General features: G+C 48.3%; 1 protein-coding gene across 2 annotated transcripts in view; it reads left to right on the top strand.

Moving 5' to 3' along the window:
- The first annotated feature begins 243 nt into the window (after positions 1-243).
- Positions 244-18136, top strand: part of LOC140735290 (parvalbumin, thymic CPV3-like) — a 103111-nt gene continuing 85218 nt past the window's right edge. Inside the window, exons 1-5 of one of the 2 annotated variants that reach the window (XM_073060171.1) lie at positions 244-327; positions 4973-5041; positions 8471-8597; positions 9950-10059; positions 10987-11234. In XM_073060171.1, the coding sequence (XP_072916272.1) occupies positions 4981-5041; positions 8471-8597; positions 9950-10059; positions 10987-11030 (342 nt within the window). In that variant the 5' untranslated portion in view covers positions 244-327; positions 4973-4980 and the 3' untranslated portion in view covers positions 11031-11234. Of the gene's footprint in view, positions 328-4972; positions 5042-8470; positions 8598-9949; positions 10060-10986; positions 11235-18136 lie in introns of those variants that run through there. The other variant, XM_073060172.1, reaches the window with a different exon arrangement.

Here is an 18136-nt window from a genome sequence, read left to right as displayed (position 1 = left end):
CTGCATAGGGCGTTGAGGTAAATGGCTGGGAACGTATCATTCACCAGTAAACACCACTGTTCCATAGCTGTAGGTACACACATCACTCTCTCTCTCTCTCTCACACACACAGACACAGCTCATTGGTTCTTCCCAAACACCACGATGAGAACTATTACTTCTGTTTTGTCACGGTTCTCCACCATTGAATAACGTGCCATGACGCACAACCCCCTCTCTGGTATGCAGGGTGAAGGTATTTAAAAGCACAGGTGCACCTCAGAAAGCACCCAGTTCTTCCTTTCCCACTTGCTCTCACTCAGGGAGGAGAAGGACGATCTCGGCCAGGTGAGTAGTACTGGGATTGGTGCTCTCGCTCTGCACAGGTGCATTCTCTTGGGGATGAGCCCCCATCACCTGGGGAACCCGGTCCCAGTCATGGGCTCAGGGGGCTGTTTCCTGGTCAGGACCCCAGAGGTCCAGCTCCAACATCAAGAGTGGTTCTTCTCGTCTACTGGGTGAATCAGACACAGCTTTCCAGGACAAGCCAGGACGGTAAGGTGCGGTGATAGCGGTTAGTGTAACACCAATACAGTGCCATCAACCCAGGTTCACTCCAAAAGATGCAGTGCAAACAGATCAAGTCGTTACACCGTCACTGAGGTACGGAACCATTTAATAGGCCTATAAGAGAGGAGCAAAAACTGCCCTTGGGCTTGGCGGTATGTGTTTGAAGGCTCTTTTATTTTCTGCCGAATGGGAACGGGTAGAAGAGAGAATGTCCAGGGTGGGGGGGGGGGGGGGGGGTCTTTGATTCTGCCGGCTGCTTTACTGAGGCGGTGAGGAGCGTGGACAGAGTCCGTGGAGGGGAGGCTGGTTCCCGTGATGTGCTGGGCTGTGTCCACCCGTCTCTGCAGTGTCTTGCGGTCACGTGCGGAGTAGTTGCCGTGCCAAGCAGGGGATGTATCCGGAGAGGATGCTTTCAATAACAATTGATAAGGGTTCACAGGGACGTGCCCAAATTCTTCAGCCTCCTGAGGAAGGAGAGATGTTAATGAGATTTCTTGGCCGCAGTATCTACGTGGCTGGATCAGGACAGGCTACCGGTGATGTTCAGTCTGAGGAACTCGAAGATCTCAGTCCTCTCAGGCTCAAGAGCACTGAAGCAGGCGGGTGGTGGGAGCCGGAAAAATCCACCCACCAAACGATGTCAAATACCCCATTTACCAGCCCTGCTCACCCACCCAGTAGCTGTCACATTAGCAGAATTAGATCATGGTCTGCCTGCCCGCTGATCAACCTGCAAGGACAGCCACAGATCCTGGGGATCGTCGATAAAGTGCGGTGGTGGAGATAGTGGGGAATTTGTACCCTTGCCTGGAGCTTTGGTAAGATTGTCACAGTGGCCTCTATTAAAGGAATATACTGCGCTTCTTAGTCAGATCAGATTCTGATGCAGATTACTATCATTGGGGCAACACAGTGGCATGGTGATTAGCCCAGTGGTTTACAGTACCTGCGACCCGGGTTCAATTCCCTCTGCTGCCTGTGAGGAGTTCGCACGTTCTCCCCATGACAGAGTGGGTTTCCTCCGGGTGCTCCGGTTTCCTCCCACAGTCCAAAGACGTACCGGTCGGTAGGTTAATTCATCGTTGTAAATTGTCCCGTGATTAGACTAGGGTTAAATCAGAGGACTGCTGGGTAGCACAGCTCGAAGGGTCGAAAGGACCTGTTCCACGTTGTATCTCAATAAATAAGTAATCATATAGTGTCAGGTACCAGCATCCTTGATGCTGTGAAGCTCACTGATAAGTCAAGCTTAGTTGTAATATGTCGATTGGGGAGGACACAGTGGCATAGCAGTGTAGTGGTTAGCTTTATGTTATTACAGTGCCAGTGACCAGCTTCATATCTGCCGCTGTCTGTAAGGAGTTTGTACGTTCTCCCCGTAACTGTGTGAGTTTCCCCTGATGCTTCAATATTTCCTCCCACTTTCCAGAGATAGTTATGGTTACTGAGTTGCGGGCATTCTACGTTACCGGCGAGAGCGTGGTGACGTTGGCGGACCGCCCCCAGCACAACTCTTGCTGATCTGATTTGACGCAAACGATACATTCCACTGCATGTTTCAACGTTTCGACGTGCACGTGGCAAATAAGAGTAATCTTTAAAAGCTTGTTTATAATATGTCATTTCAGAAGTAGATTTGGAACCAGTATGTGTACGGGAAGGTTATTTCAGGGAGTGCTTTTATCTATTTTGAAAAGTGGAAACCCACGCAGTCACGGGGAGAACGTACAAATGCCTTACAGACAGCGGCTGGGGTTGAACCCCCTTCCCTGGTGCGGTAATAATGTTACCCCTGTTTGAAAACTCACAGGTTTTCTGCTTGGAAGTGCTGGGTTATTCCACATCAGGTTCTTGTATCTTCTCCCTGATGTGATGGGCAAGGTTCAAGATCAGAATCAGGTTTAATATCACCAGCATATGTTGTGAAACTTGTTAATCTTGTGGCAACAGTACGATGCAATACATGACAAATATAGTAAAAATCTGAATTACTGTAATTATATATATGTATATTATATAGTTAAATTAAAATAAGTAATAAAGTGTGTTCATGGGTTCAATGTCCATTTAGAAATTGGATGGCAGAGGGGAAGAAGCTGTTCCTGAATCGCTGAGTGTGTGCCTTCAGGCTTCTGTACCTCCTTCCTGATGGTAACAGTGAGAAGAGGGCATGTCCTGGGTGGCAGGGGGTCCTTAATGATGGATGCTGCCTCTCTGAGGCACTGCTCCTAGAAGATGCCTTGGATACTTTGGAGACTAGTACCCAAGTCAGAGAAAACTAATTTTACAACTTTCTGCAATTTACTTCGATCCTGTGCAGTATCACCTCTCCCCCATATCAGACGCTGATGCAGCCTGTCAGAATGCTCTCCACGGTACATCTGTAGACGTTTCCGAATCACAAACAAGAGAAAATCTGTAGATGCTGGAAATCCGAGCTACACACACAAAGTGCTGGAGGAACTCAGCAGCCAGGCAGCATCCAGAAAAAGAGTACAGTCGATGTTTCAGGCTGAAACCCTTTGGTCAGGGTGGATGGGCTTTGAGGCAGCATCTAGGAAAAGAGTACAGTCAATGTTTCAGCCCGAAATGTCAACTGTACTCTTTTCCTAGATGCTGCCTGGCCTCTTGAGTTCCTCCAGCATTTTGTGTGTGTTGTAGAAGTTTTCAAGTGTTTCAGATGACAACCTAAATCTCCTCAAACTCCCAATGAAATATAACTGCTGTCTTACCTTCTTTATAGCTGCATCAATGTGTTCGGTCCTCAGAGATCTTGACACCCTGGAATTTGAAATTGCTCGCTCTCTCCACTTCCATCCCTCTGTGAGAACTGGTGTGTGGTTCCTTGACTACCCTTTCTGAAGTCCACTATCAGCTCTTTGGTTTTGCTGATGTTGAGTGCAAGGCTTCAGATTGTTTATTGCCATTCTTCAGTACACGAGTGTAAAGGAGAACAAAATGATTGTTATTCTGGATCTGATGCAGCATAAAAACACAATAATTATAAATCATCACCATCATCATTATGTGCCGTGTCGTGTGACGTGGGCAATTATCGTCTCCCATCTGTCTTTAACCTGCTCCTCCTGTGAGGAAGATCCCCTTCACACTGTTCTTGCTCTTCTCTCTATCTACCATCAGGATTGCTCTTGGTAAATTTTTCTACAGAAGTGGTTTGCCATTGCCATTGGCAGTGTCTTTACAAGATGAGTGGCCCCAGCCGTTATCAATACTCTTCAGAGATGGTCTGTCAGTGGTCACATAACCAGAACTTGTGATCTGCACTGGCTGCTCGTACGACCGTCCACCATCTGCTCCCGTGGCTTCACGTGACCCTGATCGGGGGCTAAGCAGGTGCTACACCTTGTCCAATGGTGACCTGCAGGCTAGCGGAGGGAAGGAGCACCTTACACCTCCTTTGGCAGAGATGTATCTCCACCCCGTCGCCCGATAAATATAAGTTTATAAACAGTCCTATAAAACACGGTGTACAAGTAGCTGTTGAGTATGGCTGTATATACGGAAGGTTAGCTTATACAGACTGATTGTATGTGCATAAAGAGATGCTAGCTGCTGGACATTCTGAACATAAGATGACTCTGACAGGAAGGGCTCTTCATCTCATGTTCTCGATATTTATTGCTTATTTATTTATTGTTCTTATTTATTTATTTTTGTATTTGCATTTTGGTGTCTTCTGCACTCTGACTGAATGCCCTAGTTGGGAATTTCATTGATTATGTTATGGTTATTATTCTATAGATTCACTGTGAACGCCCACAGGGAAGTGAATCTCAGGGTCGTATATGGTGACATATCCGTACTTCACTTTGAACTTTGAAATGATAAAGTGAGGGTAACTCTTGGCAAGAGTAGCAGGGCAGGGCACATGAAAACACAATAGGACAGTGACTGTGTCAGTGTAGGTAAGAGCTGTGCAGTGTCAGGGTAATGTGGCAGTCATGGGGGGGGATGAGGACCTGTGAGGGGAAGTGGCTGCTGTGGACGGGTGGGTTAGTGGGTGGTGGTGGTGGTCAGCCTGATTGATGGCTTGGGGAAAGCTGTTGTTTTTGAGTCTGGTGGTCCTGGTGCGGATGCTCTGAAGCCTGTAGTGCACACCACAGGTAAACAGTAGACAGCTCGCTGTCCCAGTGACGAGACCTCGGTGATGGCAGGGTATTCATTAGTCTCACAGCCGGAGGGAAGGAGCTGTTACCCAGTCTGACAGACCTGGTCCAGATGCTCCTGTCCCTCCTTCCTGACCGTAGTGGGTTAAAGAGTTTGCGGGATGGGTGGTGTGGGTCTTCCAAAATACTCCGAGTCCCTCGTCTACAACGCTTCCAGTAAATATGGGGGAAGGGGAACCCCAAAGAGCCTCTCATTACAAGCTAGTTACAACTAATTGTATTATTTTGTTGGATAGTTTCTACCATGAAAATAACCGAAATCCTGGGAGCCGGTGACATCTCCAAGGCAATTGAACAATGCAAAGGTAAAAGATTTACTTTCTTTGATTGAGTCTGCAAAAAATATTGGTAATTGGTTTATTCATTTAGAGATACAGGTCCTTCTGGCCCTTGGAGCCGATCCAGCCAGCAACCCACCTATTAACCGCAGCCTAATCACAAACCAGTTAACCTACTAACCGGTACGCCTTTGGAAACTGGAGCCCCCGGAGGAAACACACACTTTCACGGGCAGAGTATACAAACTCCTTACAGAGGAGGTTGGAATTGAACTCAGGACTCCAATGTCCCAATCTGCAAAACTGTCACACTAACCTCTACGTTACCACGGCTTCCTAGCTGCCGTACACAGTACAGCAAAAAGCTGGTGGCCAACTATTCTAATTCCTATCCTCATCCGCTTTCCGATATGTTGGTCCCTTTTGCCACAATGAGACCACTCTCAGGGTGGAGGAGCAACTACTCATATTCCATCTGGGTAGCCTCCTACCTGATGGCATTGACATTGATTTCTCCTTCCAGTAAGATCTTTCCCCCGCCACTTTTCCCCCTTCTTCTATTCCCCTCTCAGGCCTCTCACCTCTTCTCCTCTCCTGCCTATCACCTCCCTCTGATGTCCCTCCTCCTTCCCTTTCTCTCCCATGCTCCACTCTCCTCTCCTATCGGATTCCTTCTTCTCCAGCCCTTTACCTTTCCCACACACACATTATGATTCTAGAATGTCCTCCCTTCCCCTCCCCTACTACCTTTTTATTCAGGCATCTTCCCTTTTCCTTTTCGCTCCTGAATAAGGGTCTCAGCCTGAAACATCGACTGTTTATTCATTTCCATTATTGCTGCTTGACCTGCTGAGTTCCTTCGGCATTTTGTGTGCATTACAGTGAAAAGGTTTTGTTTGCCTGCCATCCAGACAGATCATGCCATGGATACATTTCATCCCATGTTCTCGATATTTATTGTTCATTTATTTATTTATTATTATTGTATCTTACTTTTCATACTTGCACGGTTTGTAGTCTTTTGCACGCTGGTTGAATGCCCAAGTTGATGTGGCTCCTTCATTGATTCTGTGCTGGTTATTATATTCTATTATGGATTGACTGAGTATGCCTGCAAGAAAGTGGATCTCATGGTGACATACATGTACTTTGAAAACAGATTTGCTTTGAACTTTGAACTTTAAATGCCTCGAGGTAGTCACAAAAAGGAAAGAGAGCAAAGTTCGGGATAGAGTGTTGAGATTGAACCGGGATTGCCGTGAGGGAGTGGCTACACTGTGCCATGTCGGTTTGAAAGGGTAAAGTGGGAGAAACTATAAACGTGGACCGCAGATGGGAGGCAGTCACCGTAGATCAAATGGAGAGTTCAGGAGAAACGCCTTTGTCAATGGGGAGAAAATTCTGAAATCAGAGGTGCAGAGGAACTGGGGAGTCCTTGCGCAAGACTCCCTAAAGGTTAACTTGCAGGTTGAGTCGGTGGTGTTACGCCTGTGCCCCTTCCTTTTTGAGAATCGCAAGATCGCTATTAAGTCAGGTCAGGAGACCCAGGAAATGAGAGAGAGACGTTTGGAATGTCCTGGCCCCTCGGCGATACAAAGCCAAGGGAAACGGCCATTGTCTCTCGGAGAAGGAATTGTGTATTGAGTACTGTGCTTCGTGGAAGCCCTCAGGCAACGTGGGCTGGTTGGGGGATGGCATCATTCCACCCTGATTGACATCTGAGACCCCGTGAGTGGGGATAAAAGAGGGTCTGGGGAACGGCCCCTTCAGACGCACCAGAAGAAACGCTAGAAATCCTGTAACAGCGTAATAGCAAAAGCCGGTGGAAAGCCCACGTGTGCCCTTTTCCATTTACCTCGGAATTGGTGGGCCTTACCACGGAAGAACGGCTTTAGCTAAAACAAAGGAGAAATCAGCCCCAACGACTCTCGAAGGATTGACATCATAAAAGGAATGGGCAAGTTTTAAACTCTCTCTCTTGACTTCAACCCAAGGCTGCAGCTTGAATGAACTTGAGTGACTTTTATATTTCCATCGGACAATATATTATCCCCTAGACAACGATAGAGCCATTTCTTATTGATTATTATTATACCTGCGCTTTTAGATTTAATATTGACGACGTATATTATCTGTATGTTTGCATTGCTATTATTTTTGTGTATTTTTATCAATAAATACTGTTAAAAATAGTACCATCAGACTTCAACGGACCTCTCTATCTTTGCCGGTAAGTGACCCAGTTACGGGGTACGTAACAGTGGTAAGGAAGGAACATGCAATGTTAGCATTTATTTTGAGAGGACTAGAATACAAAAGCAGGGCTGAACTGTTGAGGCTTTACAAGGCACTGGGAAGCCTCACTTGGAGTATCGTGAGCAGTTTTGGGCCCCTTATTTAAGAATGTGCCGGCATTGGAGAGGGTCCAGATGAGATGCACAAGGTTGATCCTAGGAATGAAAAGGTTAATGTATTTTGAGTATTTGATGGCTTTGGGCCTGTACCCACTGGGGTTTGGAAAAATGAGCAGGAATCTCATTGAAACCTATGGAATATCGGAAGGCCTAGATAGAGTGGACATGGAGAGGACGTCTCCTATGGCGTGGGAGTTCAGAACCAGAGGGCACAACTTCAGAATAGAGGAGCATCCATTTAGAACAGAGATGAGGAGAGAGTTCTTTTACTAGAGGGTGGTTAATCTGTGGAATTCATTGACAGAGATGCCAGTGGAGGCCAATTCATTGGGTATATTTAAAGGGGAGGTTGATAGGTTTCTGATAGGCAAGGGTATCAAAGGTTACAGAGAGAAGGCAGGAGAATGGGGTTGAGAGGGATAATAAATCAGCCAAGATTCAATGGTAGAGCAGACGTTGGGCTGAATTGTGCTCCTATGTCATATGGTCTTATGAAGTAAATTGTTTCGTGTCGTGTGGATCTAAGGGCTAGGTCCCCGTCCTTACTCCCCCTTCCCCCGCGACCACTTCCTTTCCAGCGCGATAGTGTAGTGGTTAGCGCAACATTTTACAGCAGCCAGCTGTAGGATAAGGGTTCGATTCCCACCAACGACTGTACGTTCCCCTCATGACTGCGTGGGCCTCCTCCCGCATTCTGAAGCCAGACAGTTAGGATTAGTAAGTTGTGGGCGTGCTACGTCGGCACTGAAGCACGGTGACACCTGTGAGCTGCCTTTTTGCTCAATTCTCGCTGACTTGATTTGACGTACGCAACGCGTTTTACGGTATGTTTCAATGTCCACGTGACAAATGGAGCTAATCAATCAATCAATCAATCAATCAATCTTCCTAACAATAGATGACAGAAAAAGGAGGGCTATGAGGGAGGGAAGGGTTAGATTGCTCTTGGAGTAGGTTAAAGGATCAGCACAACATTTTGGGCTGAAGGGCCTGTACTGTGCTGTACTGTTCTGTGATAATGATCTTTCCATTCCATCCCCAGAATCATTCAGCTTCAAGAAGTTCTTTGAGACAAGTGGCCTCACTGGTAAATCTCCCAACGACGTAAAGAAGGTCTTTGCAATTCTGGACAAGGATGGCAGCGGCTACATTGAGAAGACTGAGCTCAAGTAAGAGCAAACCTGGCTTCAGCCGATGACGTTCAGCAGCGGGGGGTCGTGGTTCTAAAACAAAGCACTGGCCATACTTGAGATCTGACACATAAGCAGAAGTGCTGGCAATACACAGCAGGTCAGGCAGCATCTGGAGAGAGAGGAGCAGTTAACGTTTCCTCTGAGGTGATGTTGAATATTTGCAGCATTCACTTCTGGGTCAATGCCCTTTCATCAGAGCTACTCAGTCACACTTCTCATCACCAAATCCTGGAGGAACTCGGCCGGTCAGGCAGTATCTGTGGTAAGGAATAGACAGACAATGTTTCAGGCTGAGACTCTTCACCAGGACTGGAAAGGAAAGCGGATGGAGTCAGACTAAGAAGTCGGGGAGGAGGGGAGGAAGATGTACAAGGTGGCAGGTGATAGGTGAAATCGGGAGGGAGAGGGGCGAAATAAAGAGCTGGAAGGTTGATTAGCAAAAGAGATCAAGGGCTGGAGAAGGGGGAATCGGACAGGAGAAGACAGAAGACCATGCAAGAAAAGGAAGGAGCAGGAGATCCTTCTCCAGCTCTCCTGGTAAATTTAATCTGATTGAGTTTTCCTGTAGGTAGGTGACCAGAAATGCACACAACCAATTGTCTCTTCACTGGAAAATTATTGCCCTAGTTTCCAAGTCTCTCTGAGCTCATACCCTCTGCATACCTCTGGTATCTCCCCTACCCGTGCAATCCTCCAAAATGTCTGTGCCAATGCAATTCCAGCCTCTTCAACATCCATCAATTTAATTTTTAAAGATTTAAAGATTAGCTTTATTTTTCAAATGTACATCAAAGCATCAAAACCTTACAGTGAAATGTGTCATTTCTGTCAACGACCGACATGGACTGAGAACGTGCTGGGAGCAGCTCGCAAATGGCTTCATGCTTCAACACACGCACTTACTGCTCGACACGCCGCCAGTGGTTAGGGCAGGAGTGAAAGTCCTCCATCTTTGTCCGTCCTTGGCCACTCAGATGTAGAAGGATTCTGCATTGCCGATTCATTTCAACAAAATCGCCCTTCTGGCCAATAATGTAACAAGTGCAATTACATGTTGGTCTGATGGAGAAATACCATGAATATATTGAGGGATTATACCAAATAAAACTGTCGATTTATTAGGTTGTAAATTAATTTTTAAAACTTTAGAAATTGTTGAGAAAATAGACTTCCAAAAGTGTATCAGTAGAGAACACGACCAAAACATATGTGTCAATGTGGCTGTCTCTAGTGAAGCATATTGAGATGTTTTGCTACAAGAATGTAAGTTGTGGGTGTTGTTTACCTTATTGCTTATTAGGATCTGACCATCTTGCTTCCTGCTTCAGGTCCTTTCTTAAATACTTCTCACCTGATGCCAGGATGCTGACTGATGAAGAGATCCAGTCCATGGTCTCCGCTGTCGACAATGATGGTGACGGACAAATCAAATTCCAGGGTAAGTTTAACTTCCTTTAATGTAACCAGTGATCAGCTTTGGGCCCCATATCTAAAGAAGGACGTGCTGGCTTTAGAAAAGAGTCGGAGGAGGGTCACAAGAGTGATCCTAGGAATGAAAGGGTTAATATATGAGGAGCTTTTGATGGCTCTGGGCCTGTACTCGCTGGAGTTTAGAAGAGTGAGGGGGATCCTGGATACTATGGTCTTTGGGAGGGTATTTCCAATAGTGGGAGAGTCTAGGACGAGAGGACACAGATAGAGTGGATGTGGAGAGGATATTTCCAATAGTGGAAGAGTCTAGGACCAGAGGGCACAGCTTCAGAATACAAGGATGTCCCTTTAGGTCGGGGATGAGGAGAAATTTCTTTCCTTCTTGGAGGCTGTGCTCTTCACTCCTAGACTCTCCCACTATTGGAAACATCCACTCTAGGCCTTTTGTGGCAGCAGTACAGCGTGAAGTCATAAAACTTACTATACATTGCAAAATAAATAGTAAAGAGTTAGTATCCATGGACACATGACTATTTGGAAATCTGATTGTAGAGGGGAGCAAAACATTGAGTATGTATCTTCAAGCCCCTATACCTCCTCCCTGATGATCGTAATGAAAAGAGGGCATATCCTTGATGGTGGGGCTCCTTAATCCTAGGTCCACATTCCTGAGGCATCACCATTTGAAGATGTTCTCGATGCTGGGGAAGCGAGTGCCCATGATGGGGCTGGCTGAGTTTGCAGCTTTCTGCGGCCTTTCCCGACCCTGTGCGGTGGCCCCTCCACACCAGATGGTGATGCAACCGGTCAGAAATCTCTCCATGGTTCAACTGTAGAGATTTGCGAGAGTCTTTGGTTTCCTTTTCTTCCCGACTTAATCGTCTGTTGTTAATTTATTATTGAATATGCATGTAGTCCTGTGTTTCCATTGCAGAATTCCTGCAGCTAGTTGCACTGTCAAGACAACCTGATGCCTAAGTCAAGAACTAACCCAGAAAGGCCGTGATGTTATGACACATAAACCTTTCACCTCTGAGGCAAGAATTGGTCAAGACATCTTTGTTTAATCGAACAGCAGAATGGAAAAGTATACTCAGATAAACGCACTGTCCTAAGTGATTGATTGGTTTCTTACTCAGGGGAAGGTCTTGCAAAACAAAATAAAATACATTTTGGAGGCAAGGACATGGTGTGGCTGATGTGTGAAAAAGAATGTGGAGACAAGATGTTCAAGTTCAAATTCAACTTCATTGTCATTGACTGTACACATGTATACAGCTAAATGAAACAATATTCCCCAGGGGCCAACAGGCAAAACACAATACATACAGTACGGTGCATATATAGAAAGAAAGAGAGAGAGAGAGAGAGAGAGAGAGAGAGAGAGAGAGAGAGAGAGAGAGAGAGAGAGAGGGAGGAGAGAGAGAGAGAAGAGAGAGAGAGAGAGAGACAGCATGCTAGGGTACTGTGGGAATTTTAATTGTAGTATAAACGTCCACTTGGTTGCTTTCTGCAGATTTCTATGTATTGTTTCCACTTCTTTCTGTTTACACCATTACACCGTTACGTCATTACACCATCAGCATTTCTCTTCCCCTGTCCCTGATCTTCCACAGAGGCACAGGCCTGATGTTGTGGGCTTGTTCAGGTTCAAGCAGATTGTCATTCAGCCATACACATGCGTACAGCTAAATGAAACATCATTCCTCGGGGACCAAGGTGCAAATCACAGTACACGTATATACAGGTAAACAAAACAATATTCCTCTGGGCCAAAGGTCATACAGTCACAAAATAATATTAACACAAATCCCTGAGTGGCCTGGCCTGAAGATTGACGGGTTAACACAGATGTGAGGTTGATGATGATGTAAGAAGAGATGAGATTACTCATCCTCATCGTTATGTGTCGTGTCGTATGACGTGGGCGACCATGGTCTTTCCACGACCATGATGTTCTTGGCAAATTTTCTGCAGAAGTGGTTTGCCATTGCCTTCTGGGCAGTGTCTTTACAAGACGGGTGACTGCAGCCATTATCAATACTCGTCAGAGATTGTCTGCCTGGTGTCAGCGGTCACAGAGCCAGGACTTGAGATCTGCACCGGCTGCTCATTCGACCATCCACCACCTGCTCCCATGGGTTCACATGACCCTGATCTCAGTGGGGGGGGGGGGGGCTAAGCAGGTGCCACACCTTGCCCAAGGGTGGCATAATATTACTGGCACTACATCATTAAAAAGCAGTAGTATAGCAGCAATTAAAGATGAAAAGTGACCAGAGCAGGAAGGGAGTGTCAGTGAGATGGAGACGGCTGGGAGTTGGAGACGGCTGGGAGTTGGAGACGGCTGGGAGTTGGAGATGGCTGGGAGTTGGAGACGGCTGGGAGTTGGAGGTGGTGGGGGGTGGAGACGGTGGGGGGTGGAGACGGCTGGGAGTTGGAGACGGTGGGGGGTGGAGACGGCTGGGAGTTGGAGGTGGTGGGGGGTGGAGACGGTGGGGGTTGGAGACGGCTGGGAGTTGAAGGTGGTGGGGGGTGGAGACGGTGGGGGGTGGAGACGGCTGGGAGTTGGAGACGGTGGGGGGTGGAGACGGCTGGGAGTTGGAGGTGGTGGGGGGTGGAGACGGTGGGGGTTGGAGACGGCTGGGAGTTGAAGGCGGTGGGGGGTGGAGTCGGCTGGGAGTTGAAGGTGGTGGGGGGTGGAGACGGTGGGGGGTGGAGACGGCTGGGAGTTGGAGACGGTGGGGGGTGGAGACGGCTGGGAGTTGGAGATGGCTGGGAGTTGGAGGCGGTGGGGGGTGGAGATGGCTGGGAGTTGAAGGCGGTGGGGGGTGGAGACGGCTGGGAGTTGGAGGCGGTGGGGGGTGGAGACGGCTGGGAGTTGGAGGCGGTGGGGGGTGGAGACGGCTGGGAGTTGGAGACGGTGGGGGGTGGAGACGGCTGGGAGTTGGAGGCGGTGGGGGGGGTGGAGACGGCTGGGAGTTGGAGGCGGTGGGGGGTGGAGACGGCTGGGAGTTGGAGACGGTGGGGGGTGGAGACGGCTGGGAGTTGGAGACGGTGGGGGGTGGAGACGGCTGGGAGTTGGAGGCGGTGGGGGGTGGAGACGGCTGGGAGTTGGAGGCGGTGGGGGGTGGAGACGGCTGGGAGTTGGAGACGGTGGGGGGGTGGAGACGGCTGGGAGTTGGAGGTGGTGGGGGGTGGAGACGGCTGGGAGTTGGAGGTGGTGGGGGGTGGAGACGGCTGGGAGTTGGAGACAGCTGGGAGTTGGAGGTGGTGGGGGGTGGAGACGGCTGGGAGTTGGAGACGGCTGGGAGTTGGAGGCGGTGGGGGGTGGAGACGGCTGGGAGTTGAAGGCGGTGGGGGGTGGAGACGGCTGGGAGTTGGAGGTGGTGGGGGGTGGAGACGGCTGGGAGTTGGAGATGGCTGGGAGTTGGAGGCGGTGGGGGGTGGAGACGGCTGGGAGTTGGAGATGGCTGGGAGTTGGAGACGGCTGGGAGTTGGAGGCGGTGGGGGGTGGAGACGGCTGGGAGTTGGAGGCGGTGGGGGGTGGAGACGGCTGGGAGTTGGAGGCGGTGGGGGGTGGAGACGGCTGGGAGTTGAAGGCAGTGGGGGGTGGAGAAGGCTGGGAGTTGGAGGTGGTGGGGGGTGGAGACGGCTGGGAGTTGGAGATGGCTGGGAGTTGGAGACGGCTGGGAGTTGGAGATGGTGGGGGGTGGAGACGGCTGGGAGTTGGAGGCGGTGGGGGGTGGAGACGGCTGGGAGTTGGAGATGGTGGGGGGTGGAGACGGCTGGGAGTTGGAGGCGGTGGGGGGTGGAGACGGCTGGGAGTTGGAGATGGTGGGGGGTGGAGACGGCTGGGAGTTGGAGGCGGTGGGGGGTGGAGACGGCTGGGAGTTGGAGGCGGTGGGGGGTGGAGACAGCTGGGAGTTGGAGATGGCTGGGAGTTGGAGACGGCTGGGAGTTGGAGACGGTGGGGGGTGGAGACGGCTGGGAGTTGGAGACGGTGGGGGGTGGAGACGGCTGGGAGTTGGAGGTGGTGGGGGGTGGAGACGGCTGGGAGTTGGAGACGGCTGGGAGTTGGAGACGGTGGGGTTGGAGACAGCTGGGAGTTGGAGACGGTGGGGGGTGGAGACGGCTGGGAGTTGGAGACGGTGGGGGGTGGAGTGCAAGGTATTCAGGCACAGTATACGTGTGTGCTGGGTTGTTCTGTTTGTTCTACGTGGTTCCAATACATTGAACATCTCATGGAACTGGAGACAAGATTCAAGATTCAGGTTTATTTATCTCATGTACATCGAAACATGCGGTGGATTACAACTTTTGTATCAATGACCGACAGTCTGAGGGCAGGATAACAAGCCCCTTTTCCACTGCCTCACACATAAAGACAGGCCTTCCTCCCCAGGACAGGCTGCCTCCAGGCCTCCAGTCCTTGACCCTGGACACTCACACTTACAGACATCAGATGTCCAGCCTCCAGTTTCTGGCCTAGACTCGCAGATTCATGGATTGCTCAGAAAACTGATGGCAGAGGGTAAGAATCTATTCCTAAATAATTGAGCGTGGGTTTTGTTCAGGCTTCTGTACCTCCTCTCTGATGGGAGGGACGAGAAGAGGGCATGACCCAAATAGTGAGGGTCCTTCATGATGGGTGCCTCCATTTTTGAGGCACTGCTTGTGAAGACGTTCTCTGTGGAAGGGAAGGTTATGCTCCTGATAGACTGGCAGAGTCTACATCCCTCCAGAGCCTCTTGCGATCCTGTGCATTGGAACCTCCGTACCCAACAATGGGACAACCAGTCACCGTACATCTATAGAAATTTATGAGAGTCCATGGTGAAGTGCTAAATCTCATCAAACTCTTAACAACGTTGTGTTCTGATCAACATTGTGGATGTGCTATGCTGGCTCCAGAATGTGGAGTAACACTTGTGGGCTGCCCCCAGCACATCCTTGGGTGTGCTGGTTGTTAGTGCAAATGACACGTTTCACTGCGTACTTTGATGTACGTGTGATATATACAGTAAACCAGAATTTGTTCTGAACCCATGAACACTACCTGTTATTTGTTTTGCACTATTTACTCCATTTTATGATTTATAGCAATCTTATATGTTTGCAATTGTACTGCTGCTACAAAACAATAAATTATAATGCACCTTGTATGTCAGTGAACTGTTTCTGATTCTGATTCTAGTTCTGATTCTGAATGAAGAAACAGAGATGCTGGTATCTGGAGTTACAAACAATCTGATGGAAGAACTTAGCAGGTCGAGCAGCGTGTGTGAAAGAATAGTTGATGTTTTAGGAGCTGGTATAGGATTTCAAGGTGAAATGTTAACAATACCTTTCCCCACAGTTGCTGCTCAGCCTACTGAGCACCTCCAGAAGATCGTTTTTGTTCCCACGGAACATTTTAAAGATTTATCACACATACATCGAAACATACAGTGAAATACGTTGTTCGTATCAGCAACCAGAACAATCTGAGGATGTGCTAGTGTTGCCAGGTTCCTGCTGCCAACAAGTAGATTGAGGGACCACTTTATTGAAAACCTTCACTCTGTCCACCTCAAAAGGGGTTTTTTTCCAGCGAACACTAATTTAACTCTACCTCCCATTCCCACTGCGACATGCCAGTCCACGGCCTTCTCTACTGCCATGAGTCCACTCTCAGGCTGGAGGAGAAACACCTCATATTCCATTTGGGTATCCTCCAACTTGCAAAAGACAATGCCGCAAAAAGATGGCATCACCCAGGACGTGCCCTCTTCTCATTGCCACCTTCAGGGAGGAGTTACAGGAGCCTGAAGATACACACTCAGCGATTCGGGAACAGCTTCTTCCCCTCTGCCCTCCGATTTCTGAATGGACACTGAACCCATGAACACTTCCTCAGTAGTTGTTCTCCTCTCTTTTTGCACTACTTATTTAATTTATTTTTTGTACATACTTCTTGTAATTTATAGCTTTTGTTAGGTATTACAACGTACTGCAGCCGCAAAGCAACAAATTTCACGACATATGCCAGTGATATTAAACCTGATGATACTTCTAATTCTGAACTTCAATTTCTCTAATTTCTGATCATTTCTCCTCCTTCACCATTCTCTCTTTTTCCATTCCCCATTCTTGCTCCCCTCTCAGCTCTTCTGTTCTCCTCACCTGCCCATTATCTTCTCCTGGTTCCCCCCACCCCCTTCCTTTTCTCCCATGGTCCACCCACCTCTCCAATCAGATTCCTTCTTCTTCAGCTCTTTACCTTTTCACCTCCCAGCTTCTTACTTCATCCCCTCTCCCTCACCTGGCTTCACCTATCACCTGCCAGCTTGTACTTCTTCCCCACCCCCACCTTCTCATTCTGCTCTTTCAGTCCTGATGAAGGGTCCTGGCCTGAAACATCGACTGCTTATTTCCCTCCATAGATGCTGCCTGGTCTTTTGAGTTGTGGCTCCGATATAATGAATTGATCTATGTGACACGTATTCTATGTATTTATTTGTTTGTTTGTTTATTTATTGGGATGCAGTGCGGAATGCACCCTTCCAGCCCTTCGAGCTGCTCCTCCCGCCGACCTCCAAATTAATCAGAGCCTAATCACGGGACAGCTTACAACAACCAATTAACCTACCAGTGGGTACATCTTAGGGATGTGGGAGGAAACCCACGTGGCCACAGGGAGAAAGTACAAATTCCTTACAACCAGCGCAGGAATTGAACCTGGGTCACTGGTACCGTAAAGCATTGTGCTAAACACTACGCTACCATGCCACCCAGAACACTGACGATAGCAGCCCAGACAAACTTATCAAAGTATCTCGGTACATGTGGCAATAATAAGCCAACACCTGTGATGCTTTTGTACTGAGCCTCGGTATTTGTATCTAGAGGTTGGGCATTTGTACCTAGGGTATAGATGGCATGAGAATTGGATTCTTGCAGCAGCACGTTGAAGGCAAATACAATGTTAGCATTCATTTCAGGAGCACTGGAATATAAAAGCACGGATGTGATGCAGAGGCTTTGTAAGTCAGACTGGTTTCGGGCCCCTTATCTAAGAAAGGATATGCTGACATTGGAGAGAGTCCAGAGGACGTTGACAAGAATGATTCTGGGAATGAAAAGGTTAACACATGAGGAGTGTTTGTTGGCTCTGGACCTGTGTTTGCGGGAGTTTAGAAAAATGAGGGAGAATATCATTGGAACCTATCAAATATTGAAAGGCCTGGACAGAGTGGATGTAGAGAGGATGTTTCCTATAGTGGGGAGTCCATGACTGGAGAGCACAGCCTGAGAGTGGAAGGAAGTCCTTTTAGAACGGAGGTGAGGATGGTGAAGCTGTGGAGTTCATTACCACACCGTCGGCTGTGGAGGCTGAGTCACTGGGTATATTAAAAATGGAGGTTATAGATTCTGGATTAGTCAGGGTGTCAAAAATAGGGAGAAAGGAGAAGAATGGGGTTGAGAGGGGTAATAAGTCAGGCATGATGGAATGGCAGAGCAGACTCAATGGGCTGAATGGCCTAATTCTGTTCCTATGCCTTTTCATCTTACAAATAGGATCTTTTCCATTTCCACACCGAGATCTGACAAAGCAACACTGCGCAGACTGAGGCCTTTGTACATCAGTGCTTGCCGGATTTATGCACTGCCTGCAGATTCATTATCTAGAGAGCCTCGCTGGCAGATACATTACTTTCCAAGCAATGAATAATTAATCAGAGAAACAAGAGACTGAAATTTCACTTTGGGACATGAACACTGACAACAGCACACACAAAATGCTGGAGGAACTCAGCAACTCAGGCAGGATCTATGGAGAGAAATAAACAGTCGATGTCTCGGGCCGAGACCCTTCATCACCAACAGCAACCCAATCCGGGGAGGGGAGTTAGACACTGAAGTACTAGGAACATTAATGAAAGAACAAATAGTATTGACCAAACATTCAATTTCACAGCATCTGCAGCTTTTCAGTTTTCAGACTAAACTTAGGTCGCACACCACCTGCTTGATAAATCATATGATAAGGATTGCGCCTACATTTGGAATTTGGGGTAGTACATAGCAGTTAGCACGGCACT

The sequence above is a fragment of the Hemitrygon akajei genome, chromosome 11 (genome assembly GCF_048418815.1).
Source record: "Hemitrygon akajei chromosome 11, sHemAka1.3, whole genome shotgun sequence".
Lineage (NCBI taxonomy): Eukaryota > Metazoa > Chordata > Chondrichthyes > Myliobatiformes > Dasyatidae > Hemitrygon > Hemitrygon akajei.
The sequence above is the reverse complement of the archived record's forward strand: the minus strand, read 5'-3'. Positions and strand labels throughout refer to the sequence as shown.